General features: G+C 35.3%; 1 protein-coding gene across 1 annotated transcript in view; it reads left to right on the top strand.

Moving 5' to 3' along the window:
* The window catches only part of vps41 (VPS41 subunit of HOPS complex), a 57,565-nt gene that overhangs the window by 41,841 nt on the left and 1,705 nt on the right, over positions 1-14,019 (top strand). Inside the window, exons 17-28 of the mRNA XM_056450799.1 lie at positions 201-293; positions 409-536; positions 2,893-3,037; positions 3,266-3,307; positions 4,637-4,687; positions 4,770-4,907; positions 5,560-5,614; positions 5,797-5,937; positions 8,641-8,777; positions 11,502-11,601; positions 11,724-11,768; positions 13,889-13,968. Coding sequence (XP_056306774.1) covers positions 201-293; positions 409-536; positions 2,893-3,037; positions 3,266-3,307; positions 4,637-4,687; positions 4,770-4,907; positions 5,560-5,614; positions 5,797-5,937; positions 8,641-8,777; positions 11,502-11,601; positions 11,724-11,768; positions 13,889-13,968 — 1,155 coding nt within the window. The remainder of the gene's footprint in view (positions 1-200; positions 294-408; positions 537-2,892; positions 3,038-3,265; positions 3,308-4,636; positions 4,688-4,769; positions 4,908-5,559; positions 5,615-5,796; positions 5,938-8,640; positions 8,778-11,501; positions 11,602-11,723; positions 11,769-13,888; positions 13,969-14,019) is intronic.

Genomic DNA, 14,019 nt, shown 5'->3' with positions numbered 1-14,019 from the left:
AATAATGTGGAAAATAGTAATAATGTGATGTCGTCATTATTATTATTATTATTATTATTATTATTATTATTATTATTATTATTGTAATTTGGATAGATTTTTTACTATTATTATTATAATTAGTGATATTATACTGTAAAAAATGTCTGTTTACAAGTGCTATTTTGTCAGCTAACCACTTGCTCCATTATTCCTCTCAGGCCATTAGTCAGTACCTACCGAGAGGAGACTTGCGCCTTCGACCAGCTATTTATGAGATGATCCTTCATGACTTCCTCAAGACTGACTATGAGGTAATTGGTAACCTATTAGATAGACTAAGGCCTAAAAATATGATTGGATGACATCAGACAACCAAGACAATTCCCTCTTTATAGACGTAAGGAAATTAATTGATCTCTCCCCTAGGGTTTTGCCACACTGATTCGTGAGTGGCCTGGAGAGCTGTATAACAACATGGCTATAGTTCAGGCAGTAATTGAACACCTGAAGAAGGACCCCACCAACAGCATTCTCCTTACCACACTCGCAGAGCTGTGAGTGAATGTTGTTAATTTCACATTATAAAGGCTTGTAATATGATTTTTAGGTATGGCTCATGATCATACTTGCAGGCTTATCACCAAGAGGGGACTGGGGGCGGTGTCCCACCAGATAGAACTATACTACTTGAGAGAAGTCTTGTCATCAATCCCAGTTGTAAGAGCAACGAATAATAACTTGACTTTTAGTTCAAGATCATTTGGAAAAGTGGCAGAAGGTAGATTTTTCCAATGACCCGTCTGTTGAACTGCATCCCAATGATCACATACTGCCGAAGACCTATTGGAACCTGCATGGACCCAAGATTCAGAATCAGTCAAATTTGAGAAAGAATAAATCATGGTTTGGAGTTAAAATCAGTATGGGGGCCTGCAAATGATCTGCAGAGTGCATGGCAACATCAACAGCTTGAGGTATCAAGACATTTGTGCTGCCCATTACATTACAAACCACAGGAGAGGGCAAATTCTTCAGCAGGATAGCGCTACTTCTCATACTTCAGCCTCTACATCAAAGTTTCTGAAAGCAAAGAAGGTCACGGTGCTCCAGGATTGGCCAGCCCAGTCACAAGACATGAGCATTATTGAGCATCTCTTGGGTAAGATGAAGTAGGAGGCATTGAAGATAATTCCAAAGAATCTTCATGAACTCTGGGAATCCTGCAAGAACACTTTCTTTGCCATTCCAGATGTATGGATGTAGTCGTCCAAGCTCATGGGAGTCATACACAATATTCATTCTTTTTCCACTCACCATGACTTTATATTCTAGACTGTACATTATTTCTGTTAAGTGACACGACTTTTGTCCTAGCAAAGTTAGACATCACTGTTCTAATTAAATATTGAAAAATCAAGGCATGATTATATTTTATTTTGGTAAAATATTTGTAATCTAGAGGCCTTTACCTTTCATATAAGCCACTTTTCATACCAAATGATCAACTAGAAGTCAAGTTATTACTTGTTGTTCCTAAAACTTGAATAGGCGACAAGACTTTTGTCAGGTAGTGTATAGGCACTTTTCTACTGAGGTTCTCTGATGAGTTTCCAGGCAAGCCATTCCCTTACCAAAATGTATACATACTGCTGATCACCTATTGGTCAAAGAGAATAGGCACGGGAATCATATTTACAACCATGTCCTGAGACTGCAAAACATCACTGTGTATCAGTGTTGCCAACTTGGGGACTTGGTCGCAATATTTAGTGACTTTTTAGATTCCTTTAGAGGCACTTTATTTCAAAATAGTGAATAGTGACAAATCTAGCAACTTTTAAGCCAAAGTCCAGCTTCTGTCTGCTTCTAATTTGTTTTGAATTTAAATGATTTAATTTAACCATTTATTCTTCTCTTGCACATATTTCTTACAGTAAACAAGCTTTGTTGGCTTACCAGGTTCTGAACTTGTCAATAAGGGTTGCAATAAGGGATGCAATAAGGGTTGTAACTGTCCACAACAAGACCATCGTAAAGGGGGTCGCACACTAGGTGTGTCGTGCCATGCAGCGCCAAGCATTTTAGAATTCTAAATAAAGGTTTATATCAGGGTACTCACACTGCTGCCTGCGGTGCCCAGTAAGGACTCAGGACACTGTTTAAATTTTTGCCGCGCCACAGAGCACCATATGAATAATTAAATTTTAAATAACATGCGAATATGCGCGCCTGGTGTGCGATACGTCCAACTGTTATGTGCGCAGCTCATCCACTGTGCGACCCCCTTTAGGATGAGGTCTGCTTCAGTTTTTTGAATCAGCGACTGCAGGAAAAAGGTCATTACGCTGGATGTCAATATTATCCACACAAAAGCTATAAAGCTTTATGAACTTTTTACTGACATCGATGAATGTGACAACAGGTTTTGATCTTTGGTTTCATTCTATAATACTGGACTTATTTTTCTAGGAAAGTTTGAACTTTGAGAGTGTTTAAACAAGAAAGAAAAGTGTGAAATGTTAATGCCTGTCTGAGAAAAGTGTATAAAGTGTGTAATGAGGGGTTTTCATCTTTAATAATTATAAAAAAATAAAGCTGACTACTCCACGGATTTCGCCTATCGTGGGTTATTTCAAGAATGTAACTCGATACTGCGATAAACAAGGGACCACTGTATATTGTTATTGTGTTGATGGTGGAACTGATGCGCTTTTGCAAGTCTTGTTTAATATAGGCAGAATTCAGATGAGTTTTTGAGTTTATTCAATTATTTACTTGCTTGTCGTTCAATATAGAGCTGGCTGGATCTGGAAAAAAGTATGGCCCCCTATGAAAAGGAAACCCCCCCATTGTATATGTTTTGGTGACCGCTGTGCTGTTTGCTAATATGTATATGTTTGTTATGTATAGATACACATATGATCAACGTTATGATCGAGCTCTGGAAATCTACCTGAGACTGAGACACAAAGATGTTTACCAGCTCATTCACAAACACAACCTGTTCTCCTCCATCAAGGACAAGATTGTCTTGCTCATGGATTTTGACAAAGAGGTACAACATCTTTTTTTTTAATTCCTTTGACCTCACTGAGGACCTTTGTTTTAGAATTTAATACTGGAAACTTGAAAGGAAATGTCAAGTGCATAAGTTCAGGAAGTTATGGATTGTTTGGCCGATGATATATATTATAGATGACATTGGAAGAATGTGATTTATAGTCACAGAGATGTGTCTGAAGGATATGTCCGCCTCTTTGTTCTCTTTTTTTTTTTTTCTCAGAAAGCTGTTGACATGCTGCTGGATAATGAAGATAAAATATCGGTGAGTTCAGTGCAGTGACCTTAGTCTTCTGATTAAACGAACACTCCACTTTTTTTGTAAATGGACTCATTTTACAAGTCACTTAGAGATAAGTTTTTCAATTTTTAAATACATTCAGCAGATCTCCGGGTCTGGCTTGAGCACTTTTAGCTTAGCTTAGCATAAATCATTGAATCAAATTAGATTCAGAATCAGATTATTTTCTTTGTTTCTTCTCATTTAGTTTTAATTGCATTTTCCAAATTTACAAACAGATGTATGGTATATAGGGTTTTCCACAATGGGTATACAAAACAACCAAACATCGGAATTCAGAAATGTAGAAATAAAAGAAATTATAAAATACAAAACATTTACTTAAATAAATAAATGCCGAAGTTACATTATTGCATCAAGAACATTATAGGAGCAATCAAAACAATACACTGATAATTGTTTTGTAAATCATCATCAAAAAAAACATATAAAACTGATTTGTTGCTTTTCAATTACAATTTAATTGTGTACTTTTTTTTACTTGTATTGTGGCATCTAGTCTACCCTTTTTTTTTTTTTCATTTTTAGAATATATGTGTATGATTCGCTTCATTTGAGCCACATAGTCTCCAGCAGACTGCATTTTTGAAGAGACTACATCTCTTCTGCTCAGGGTTGGTGAAAAAACGAATGATATTTTTCCAACCAAATTCCCTCCAGACTAAGGAGGATGTTGATTTCCATTGTGTTTTAAAAAATACTTTTCCACTCTTCCTTGGTAATTTCAATATCACCCTCTTTTTCAGAATCAGATTATTTTCAATAAAAATTTCAATAACATTTTCTATTTAAAGCTTGACTCTTCTGTAGTTAGATTGTGTGTTAAGACTGACAGAAAATGAAATTGCTATTTTCTAGGTCGATATGGCTTAGAACTATACTTTCATTCTGGCATAATAATCAAGGAACTTTGCTGCCACACCACAGCTGCAGTAGGAGCAATGATATTGCGCAGAACCTGAAAGTAGTCCCCAGTAACTAGGTAACATTGCACTATAATATCATTGCACCTGCTGCATTCGGTCTTAGGACATTATTATTGAAATTATTAAATTATTGAAACATTTATTTAAAATTTGTGAGCGAAATGCTATTGGTCTAATCTGATTCAATGATTTATGCTAAGCTAAAAGTGCTCTCACCAGACCCAGAGTTTGACTGAATGGATTAAAAAAATGTTTTTACTCTAAGTGACTTGCAAGATGACCCTATTTACCCCAAAATGTGCAATGTTCTTTTCAACTGATCTAAACATTCAGTACAGATGAACGTCTGTGTCTTTCTTTCTTCAAGATGGACAAAGTGGTGGAGGAATTAAAAGACAGGCCCGAGCTCTTACATGTGGTATGCTGAATATGAGTTGTTAAAGTCATGCAGATGAATCTGAAAGATCCATAATACAGTAGTGGTTTTTTTTCTCTTGCAGTATTTGCACAAGCTGTTTAAGCGAGACCACCATAAGGGACAGAAGTATCATGAGAGGCAGATCAGTTTATATGCTGAGTTTGACCGACCAAACCTGCTGCCCTTCCTCAGAGAGAGCATGCACTGCCCACTAGAGAAGGTCTGTACAGAATGTATGTAATGTTAAACATTATGGGGCAAGTCACATGTTTACTTATGCTGGGTTGTTATTTTTGTCTATTATGATAGTCACTGTTTCAGGTGAATATTCTTTTTTTTTTTTTGTCAAGTTGTGGATGTTGTTGTTCATCCACATGTTGTTATTCATTTATAATAATATTTAATAATGCTAGTGTTTTTTTTTTTACTATATTCTAAGTTTTTTAAAGGCTTTTATACAATATTTAACAAAAATCTAATCTCAATATTTAAATGTTGCATTTAAATAATTAGCCATATTTTAACCAGTATTTTTGATTTTAAAACACTGACAAAATTCCAAGAAAGTAATGACATTTGCATATTAAAACTTTTAGAAATATACATTTAATAAGATTAATAATAGTATACGATTAAAGTTTTTAAGCAATAATACATTTTGACCATTTTTATGACTGTCAACATTAACATCATCTCTTTATTAAAGAATTAAGCTATTTTATGTCTGAAAAAATGTAACTAAAATATGTCATTTAAAAAATTTGATCTGGAGAAGAATTAGCATCATTGCCATGTCTTAAGTTGTCCATTATTCCATTAATGTTTTTTATATTTATTATTTATTTATTTATTATTATTTTGATTTCTTTCAGGCTCTGGAAATCTGTCAGCAGAGGCACTTTGTAGAAGAGACAGTCTTCCTGCTCAGTTAGTTCTGAAATCATCTGTGCATTTCTGTCATATAAACTGAACATGTTATAGTTATTTACATTATTAATGTGATTCAGTGCATCAGAAAATAAGTTACTGTGTGTTGAATGTCAGTATGTTTGAGTAAAAGCTTTCGTCTGGCAGTAGTGCTTGTGATAAACAAAGCTTTCTCCTGTCAGGTCGTATGGGGAACTGCAGACGGGCTCTGCAGATGATCATGGAGGAGCTGGCAGATGTGGACAAGGCCATCGAGTTTGCCAAAGAGCAGGATGACAAAGAACTCTGGGAGGATCTCATCTCTTACTCAATAGACAAACCACGTATGAGATATTAATTTTAATTTATTTGTTCTTTAATAAGGCTAATGCTATTTAAATGGGTCATATGACACATTTTTTGTTTTACTTTGTCTTTGGAGTGCAATGTGCACTTATCTGTCAAGACTCAATAACTGAAGTCTCAAGCTCTGAGATATTCTTTTAAAAATATTTTTCCTAAAATGCCTTTCAAACATGATCCCACAAATCCATGTTAGTCTGAGGGAAGATTGTCTACAAACAACCTAAGTGTTTACGCTAAGTAGGCATAACATTTATTTAGTTTCTCCAGGAGTCAAATTGCTCTTGAAATAAAGGCTTTTTTTCAGAAGAACACAAGAATTGAGGCAAATAATGCCAAATGTTTTGAGAAAAGCCATCCCAAAAGGCACATCACGTAAATCCCACAAGTGTAAAACCTCGGTGGATAAAAGGCCAATCAGAACACAAAGCAGACTGTTGCGTGACTCACAGGGCATGCCCCCAGCATTTTCAAGTACTTTAGGTCATTCATCCGGACCTGACAAGCAGTCGTGTCACCAGGAGGATGCATTTTTATTTTGTCTTTAGAGTCTTACGTACAAGACTGTGTCTTACTGTAAAGACTCAAAGACTTAAGTCTCAAACTTAAAATGATATTCTTTGAAATAATAATTTCCATAAACACCTTGTTCAAACATGACCCCACAAATTTACATCTGTCAGTGGGAAGACTGTTTACAAACCACTTAAATGTATACACAAAGACAGTAAGCTTAACATTCCTCCAGGATTTTTTCAGATTATTCTGGAGATAAAAAAATATATACTTTTTTTTCAGCAGAACACAAGAATTGAGGCAAATAGTGCCATATGGTTTGAGAAAAGTCATTACAAAATCAGTCATTTTAGGCCACAGATATAACAAAATGTTCCTGCAAAATCCTGATAATTCTCATGAAAATCCCACAAGTGTGAAACCCCAGTGGACAAAAGGCCAATCAGAACACAAAGCAGAATATTGCGTGACTCACAGGGCACACTCTCAGCATTTTCAAGTACTTTAGGTAATTCATCTGGACCTGACAAGCAGCCGTGTCATCAGGAGGATGCATTTTCATGTTTTACTTTGTCTTTTGAGTCTTCAAGTCAAAGTCAAAATCAGCTTTATTGTCAATTCAACCACATGTGCAGGACATACAGACAATCGAAACTGCTTTACTCTCAGACCCTAGGTGCTTAAAATATGGTATTAATACAAAAAGTAGAAATTTTAAAAAAAATTACAATAGATACAATTACACATATAATATAAGTAAGAATAAAAATTTGTAAACAAATGAATATATAAGATCTGAAAAGACTTAAAGTATGTGTCTCAAATCTAAAATTATATTCTTTGAAAAAAGAATTCCTAAAACATCTTGTTCAAACATGACCCCACAAATCTATATCGGTTGGTGGGAAAACTGTCTACAAACCCCCAAAATGTATACGCAAAGACAGTAAGCTTAACATTTCTCCAGGATTTTGCGAGTCCAATTATTCTGGAGATAAAAAAAGAATGCTTTTTTGACAGCAGAACATAAGTATTGAAGCAAATAATGCCTTATATTTTGAGAAAAGCCATCACAAAGTCTGTAGTTTTAGGCCACACCACCACAGATATTTAAAAAAAAATCCTGATTATTGCTGTAACGTTGGTTTCTGTTACCACCTTGTTGTGGAGACACTGTGTGTTTATTGCAAAATTTGCAAACATACTACTTTGCAAACATAAAACCGTACAAGTGTATACGTTCTGCTAAAGTCATGGCAAATATATGATAACATAACAACAAAGTTATCACCTGTTAGTATTGCTTTGGAAGCTGATATTGCAAATCTTATAAGGAAGGTAACCTCTATTTTAAGACCCTCATCGCCAAAAAAGCTTGAATTAAATCACGCAGTTGTTTTCAGCGACAGGCTTCAGCCACTGTTTAAACTCGTCTTTTTCCAACTAGGAGTACACAAACTTACATTTTCCCATATGTTTCGCTACATGTGGAGAGCACCACATCACCTTCCTGCGTTTGTTGTAAATTACGTGACATCGCTGTTGTTTATATTTATGCTTCTTTGAAGTCAAACACTTTGGACAAGGCTTTAACAAAATTTAAGACCTTGTAAAAATGTGATTAAGACTTTTAAGAGCCTTAATTTTCTCATTATTGATTTATCAACTTTTAATACTTTTTAAGACCCCGCGGACACCCTGAACCTCCATAACTTGCTTGAGGTATTCAGCCAATCACAACACAGTGGATAGCTGGTCAATAAGAGAACATTGCACCATTCAGAACAATGAAATGTTCGATTCAATTCACCTTTATTTGTATAGCGCTTATACAATGTAGATTGTGTCAAAGCAGCTTCACATAAAAGGTCATTGTAAATGTATAAAAAATCAACTCGTTTCAGAAAGCAGAGCAGAGATGAGCAATATTAATATCCTGTATGTGCAAAACAATGTGTTTTTGAAACCTTAAAACAACTTAAGCACATTACACCAAATACACAAAATAATGTTCATTTTAGCAACTTCATATGACCCCTTCAACAGTTGAAATTGATTGATTTGACTATTACTAGTGTCTCGGTCTGGTTCATGACACATGTTTGTGAGAAAGTGATGTAAATAAAATAGTATTTATATTTATCTTTTTTTAATTGTCTTTACTCTAGCTTTTATCACAGGACTCTTGAATAACATTGGAACCCATGTGGACCCAATCCTGCTCATTCATCGCATTAAAGAAGGGATGGAGATTCCTAACCTCAGAGACTCACTGGTCAAAATCCTACAGGACTACAATCTACAGGTCTGATCAATACTGGTTAAAACAACATGATTCTTTTGACCGTATTTAATGTCAATGTTAATTTTATTTATATAGCACTATTAAATTGTATTGCTGCACAATTAACATCACAAAAAGAAAGATATAAAAGTATAGCTAAAACAAACAATTCGCACTGATAAAATGGCAAAAAGGTAAGTTTTCAACCTAGATTTAAAAACAGACAGAGATCATTTAGATCTAATACAGAGGGGCGGAGCATTCTACATTGTAGGAACAGCTACTGCGAAAGCATGGTCACCCCTGCATTTTAGCCTTGACTTAGGGATGCATAATAATCTCCGGTTTGATGACGGAAGAGACCGACCAGGCTGATGTTCCAGTCAACAGGTCTGATAGAATAAGAAGGTGCCAAGCCATTTAGTGATTTAAAAACCAAGAGAAGAATTTTAAAAGTGATTCGATGGTGCAACCAGTGCAAAGAGCAAAAGACTGGTGTGATGTGGTCATGTTTTTTGATACTAGTTAAAAGCATTTACACAGATGCATTTAGGTAGATACAATCACAAGTTGATGATTCTAAATTCAGTTTTTGGGTTTGTGCACTTTTGAACTCAGAGGTAGCTGAAAATGCATTTGATCAGATTGCTTTCATAGTGCAGACACTCATGTGGTCAAATACTGCAAAAATACAGTACTACCGAATATCCACAAAAATACAGTACTATTGAAAATCCACAAAACACCACCTACATACTGCATACTGACCTCATTCTTGAACAGAATTTTTCAACTACTATATTCTTGCATTCTCAAAAAGCAACTCTGATGCTGTAAAAATCATTAATGTTGTTTAATTTTATTTAACACAATGTACAGGCATGTGATTTCAGTCACCAAAATGAGTGTAGAATGATTGGTCTTTTCATGTGACGAAAACACATTATTCCTTGCATAAAACGATGTTTTATTCATAAAGAAATAAAATATTTCTTAATTTTATATATAGACAACAAAACAGACACATATGTGGTGGGAGGCGTCCCACCAGTGCCGATATACAGCCCTATCGCACCGATATACAGCCCTATCGCACTGCTACAAGTGTAATATAGCTTTTGTACAACAGTTCGACGGCATAATCGTGTGTATAAAAAAGAAAATCAAACACAGAAAGTCTAAAAATCCTTTTGTATGAGGAATTACTTTCTTCTGCCATTCATTCACATCCGCAGCTGACGTCAGAACAGCAGAAACCGTTGGTACTTCACAAACATCACTTTAGAGCTAGTATTTTAATGATTCTCTAGCTTAATAACTAAAGTGATGACAAAACAGGAGATATTGCTGATGTTTTAAGATTGTAAGGTTGAACAGCATGAAATGCCATCAGTCTAGAGACATTTCCCAGTATTTCTCTGTTGAAATTGGGATATCACAATAATTAACAAAAAAGCCAAGGCGAACACTATCAGACTATGGTATAAATACAGCACAACAACATGCAAAAAAGAAAGAGAGAGAGAGAGAGAGTTTTTCTTCTCTAAGGGCTTATTATGCTGTCTCTGTCGCCATCTTGTGGCAGAACATCAACCGTCTTTGCTCTGCTCAGTATGACAGGCTGATGGATGCCGGTCATGCACTGCATCTCAGAAATTATATATATTTAAAATAGGCAGGTCCTGCATGTCTTTGGACTGTGGGTGAAACCGGAGCACCCGGAGAAAACCCACACAAACGTTTAACAGAGCAAGGAAATTTTCACAGTATGTCTGAAAATATTTTTTCTTCTGGAGAAAGTCTTATTTGTTTTATTTCGGCTAGAAATTTTTCAGTTTTTAATTTTTTAAAAAACATTTTAAGGTCAAAATTATTAGCCCCTTTAAGCTATATTTTTTTCGATTGTCTACAGAACAAACCATTGTTATACAATAACTTGCCTAGTTAACCTAATTAACCTAGTTAAGCATTTAAATGTTACTTTAAGCTGTATAGAAGTGTCTTGAAAAATATCTAGTAAAATATTATCTACTGTCATCAAGGCAAAGATAAAATAAATCAGTTATTAGAAATGAGTTATAAAACTATTGTTTACAAATGTGTTAAGAAAATCCCTCTGTTAAATAGTAATTAGGGGAAAAAATAAACAAGGGGGTTAATTATTCAGGGGGGGTAATAATTCTGACTACAACTGTGTGTGTATGTGTGTGTGTGTATATATATATATATATATATATGTGTGTGTGTGTGTGTGTGTGTGTGTGTGTGTGTGTATATATATATATATATATATATATATATATATATATATATATATATATATATATATATATATATATATATTCCTTTTAAACCTGTTTTTAATCATTTAATTGTTTGTTGTTTTTATTTCTTAATACATGATTTTTTTGTTTCTTTTAATCTTCTTGTTTATGTCGAGCACTTTGAATTACCATTGTATATGAAATGTGCTCTATAAATAAACTTTGCCTTGCCTATACAGTACATACAACCACAGAAAAATACAGATCAGAAAAATACATTTTGGTTGATTAAGAGTACACAAGGGAGGCTCATTCACTTAGCATCTATCCTGTCTCTTTTGTCCACTTTTGAACGCCCAAAACGCTTTTTCATTTAAAGTGTAAATAGGGTCTTGGGCCACAATCCTAATATACTCTCAGATACATTTGATTGATCATGTTGTGTTAATGGAAAGCATCTTTCTTAATATTGGTCCTGTAGATTTTACTGCGGGAAGGCTGTAAGAAGATCCTGGTGGCCGATTCTCTGTCTCTTCTCCAGCGGATGCACAGGACACAGAAGAGAGGAGTGCGGGTGGATGGTAAACAAACATTTTATCTTCCAGTTTTTGAAGACTAAGTCACTCTGTTAAGATCAGGTCAAATTAGCAGCTTTTTCGTTTGATGGAGAATGAACAGTAATTCTCTTAATTTGATTTTGTAGAGGAAAACATCTGTGAGTCGTGTCACACTCCTATTCTACCATCAGGTACACTTTAATTTACTGTTTATGTCAGTGCGTGTGTGTGCATGTGTCCATGTAATTGGGTCTGTAGAATAAAGATCAGCTTTATTTCGTGTTTTATGTCTGCATCTAACTACTAGTAACAAAAAGTGACTTCATATCAATTAAATTGACGCATCTGTTTGAATTTAAGAAATAAATTGAATATCTTTTAAACAACATGTTGACGTTTTATATAATTTTGGGGAAAATAAATAGTTAAAATATGGGTGGAATAATGTTTCATCATCTTTCACTAAGACTAATTTATTTGAACATGAAACGCTTATATATGTTAAAGAATAAATGATTGCATACATATATTTAAATGATCATACACTTTTGGTTAACACATATAAAACCTAGTGGTTTGAAGGATAGTGGCAAAATACAATGATTAGTTGGGGCTTTTCTGTATTACAAAAATACCAATATAATTAGCTATTTTTGCCTTTATTATGATAGAACAGTATAGATACTGACAGGAAGTAAATTGAGAGAGAAAGCGGGGGCAATGGGATCAGGAAAGATCCATGAGTCGGGATATGAATTTGTGATTCCTACTGTCAAGTTTTGCTTTATGTTGTTGCACAGACCACTAGACCATCACATTTGGCGCTGACGGAAAACAGATTTTTAATGTCATCAAATGATTCTTTTAAAATGCATTTCGATAAACTATTGTTACACTGAATTACATTTGAGTGAATGTCTTCTGAAAATCATGATAAAGGTTTACGAATCATTTCTTTTCTTTTGTTTTTCTTAGTATGAATGCCTGAAACTGTAGATATACACCTACCGGCCACTTTATTAGGTACTGTCCAACTGCTAGTTAACGCACATTTCTAATCAGCCCATCACATGGCAGCAACTCAATGCATTTAGGCATGTAGACATGGTCAAGACGATCTGCTGCAGATCAAAACTGAGCAACAGAATGAAGAAGAAAGGCGATTTAAGTGACTTTGAACATGACATGGTTGTTGGAGTATTTCAGAAACTGCTGAACTACAGGGATTTTAATGCACAACCATCTCTAGGGTTTACAGAGAATGGTCCAAAAAAAGAGAAAATATCCAGTGAGCGGCAGTTCTGTGGGTGCAAATGCCTTGTTGATGCCAGAGATCAGAGGAGAATAGCCAGACTGGTTCCAGCTGATAGAAAGGCAACAGTAACTTAGATAACCACTTGTTACAACTGAGGTATGCAGAAGAGCATCTCTGAATGTCGAACCTTGAGTCGGATGGGCTACAGCAGCATAAGACCACACCGGGTGCCACACCTGTCAGCTAAGAACAGGAAACTGGGGCTGCAGTTCACACAGGCTCACCAAAATTGGACAATAGAATATTAGAAAACGTTGCCTGGTCTGATGAGTGTCGATTTCTGCTGCATGTTGTAAAGCGTGAATCATCTCAGATGGGTTTCTTGAAAATGAGAATGAGTTCACTGTACTCAAATGGCCTTCGCACTCACCAGATCTCAATCCAATAGAGCACCTTTGGGATGTGTTGGAACAGGAGATTTGCATCATGGATGTGCTGTCGACAAATCTGCAGCAACTGCTTGATGCTATCATGTCAATATGGAGCAAAATCTCTAAGGAATATTTCCAGTACCTTGTTGAATCTATGCCAAAAAGGATTAAGACGGTTCTGAAGGCAAAAGTGGGTCCAACCTGGTACTAGTAAGGTGTACCTAATAAAGTGGCCGGTGAGTGTAATTATACAGTATATATAAGGTACAATATAAATTTAAAAACATGTAAATATTGGTAATAGCCTTTGAAAAAAACAACTTAAATGAGCACAGTTTCCTGATGGAGCATACAGCTTTTTCTTTCATTTCAACTCGATTTTCCTATTTATTTGGGTATCAACCTAAATCATCATCAAAGGCCATCAGTTTCCCCCCACATGCACTTCTCAGAATTTTACTGGAAGTAGTCAATCTAGTTTAGCTATATTAGGAGTTCTGTAATTCTGACATCTGTTTTGTTTATTTTTGTCCTGCTGTACAATAGAGAATTATGCTATATCAGACGAAACCTAAGTTATTGTCTGTCACTGCATTCAAGTCAGTTTGACTCCTGTTCGTTTCAGACACAGCTCAAGCATTCAGTGTGGTGGTGTTTCACTGCAGACACATGTTCCACAAAGAATGTCTGCCGTCGCCTGGATCTGTAAGTCTTCTTTATTACCCATAAGCCTTTAATGGTCAAGTTATTGATATC

The sequence above is a fragment of the Danio aesculapii genome, chromosome 24 (assembly GCF_903798145.1).
Source record: "Danio aesculapii chromosome 24, fDanAes4.1, whole genome shotgun sequence".
NCBI lineage: Eukaryota > Metazoa > Chordata > Actinopteri > Cypriniformes > Danionidae > Danio > Danio aesculapii.
Note: the sequence above shows the minus strand (reverse complement) of the source record. Positions and strands in the feature narration are given on the sequence as shown.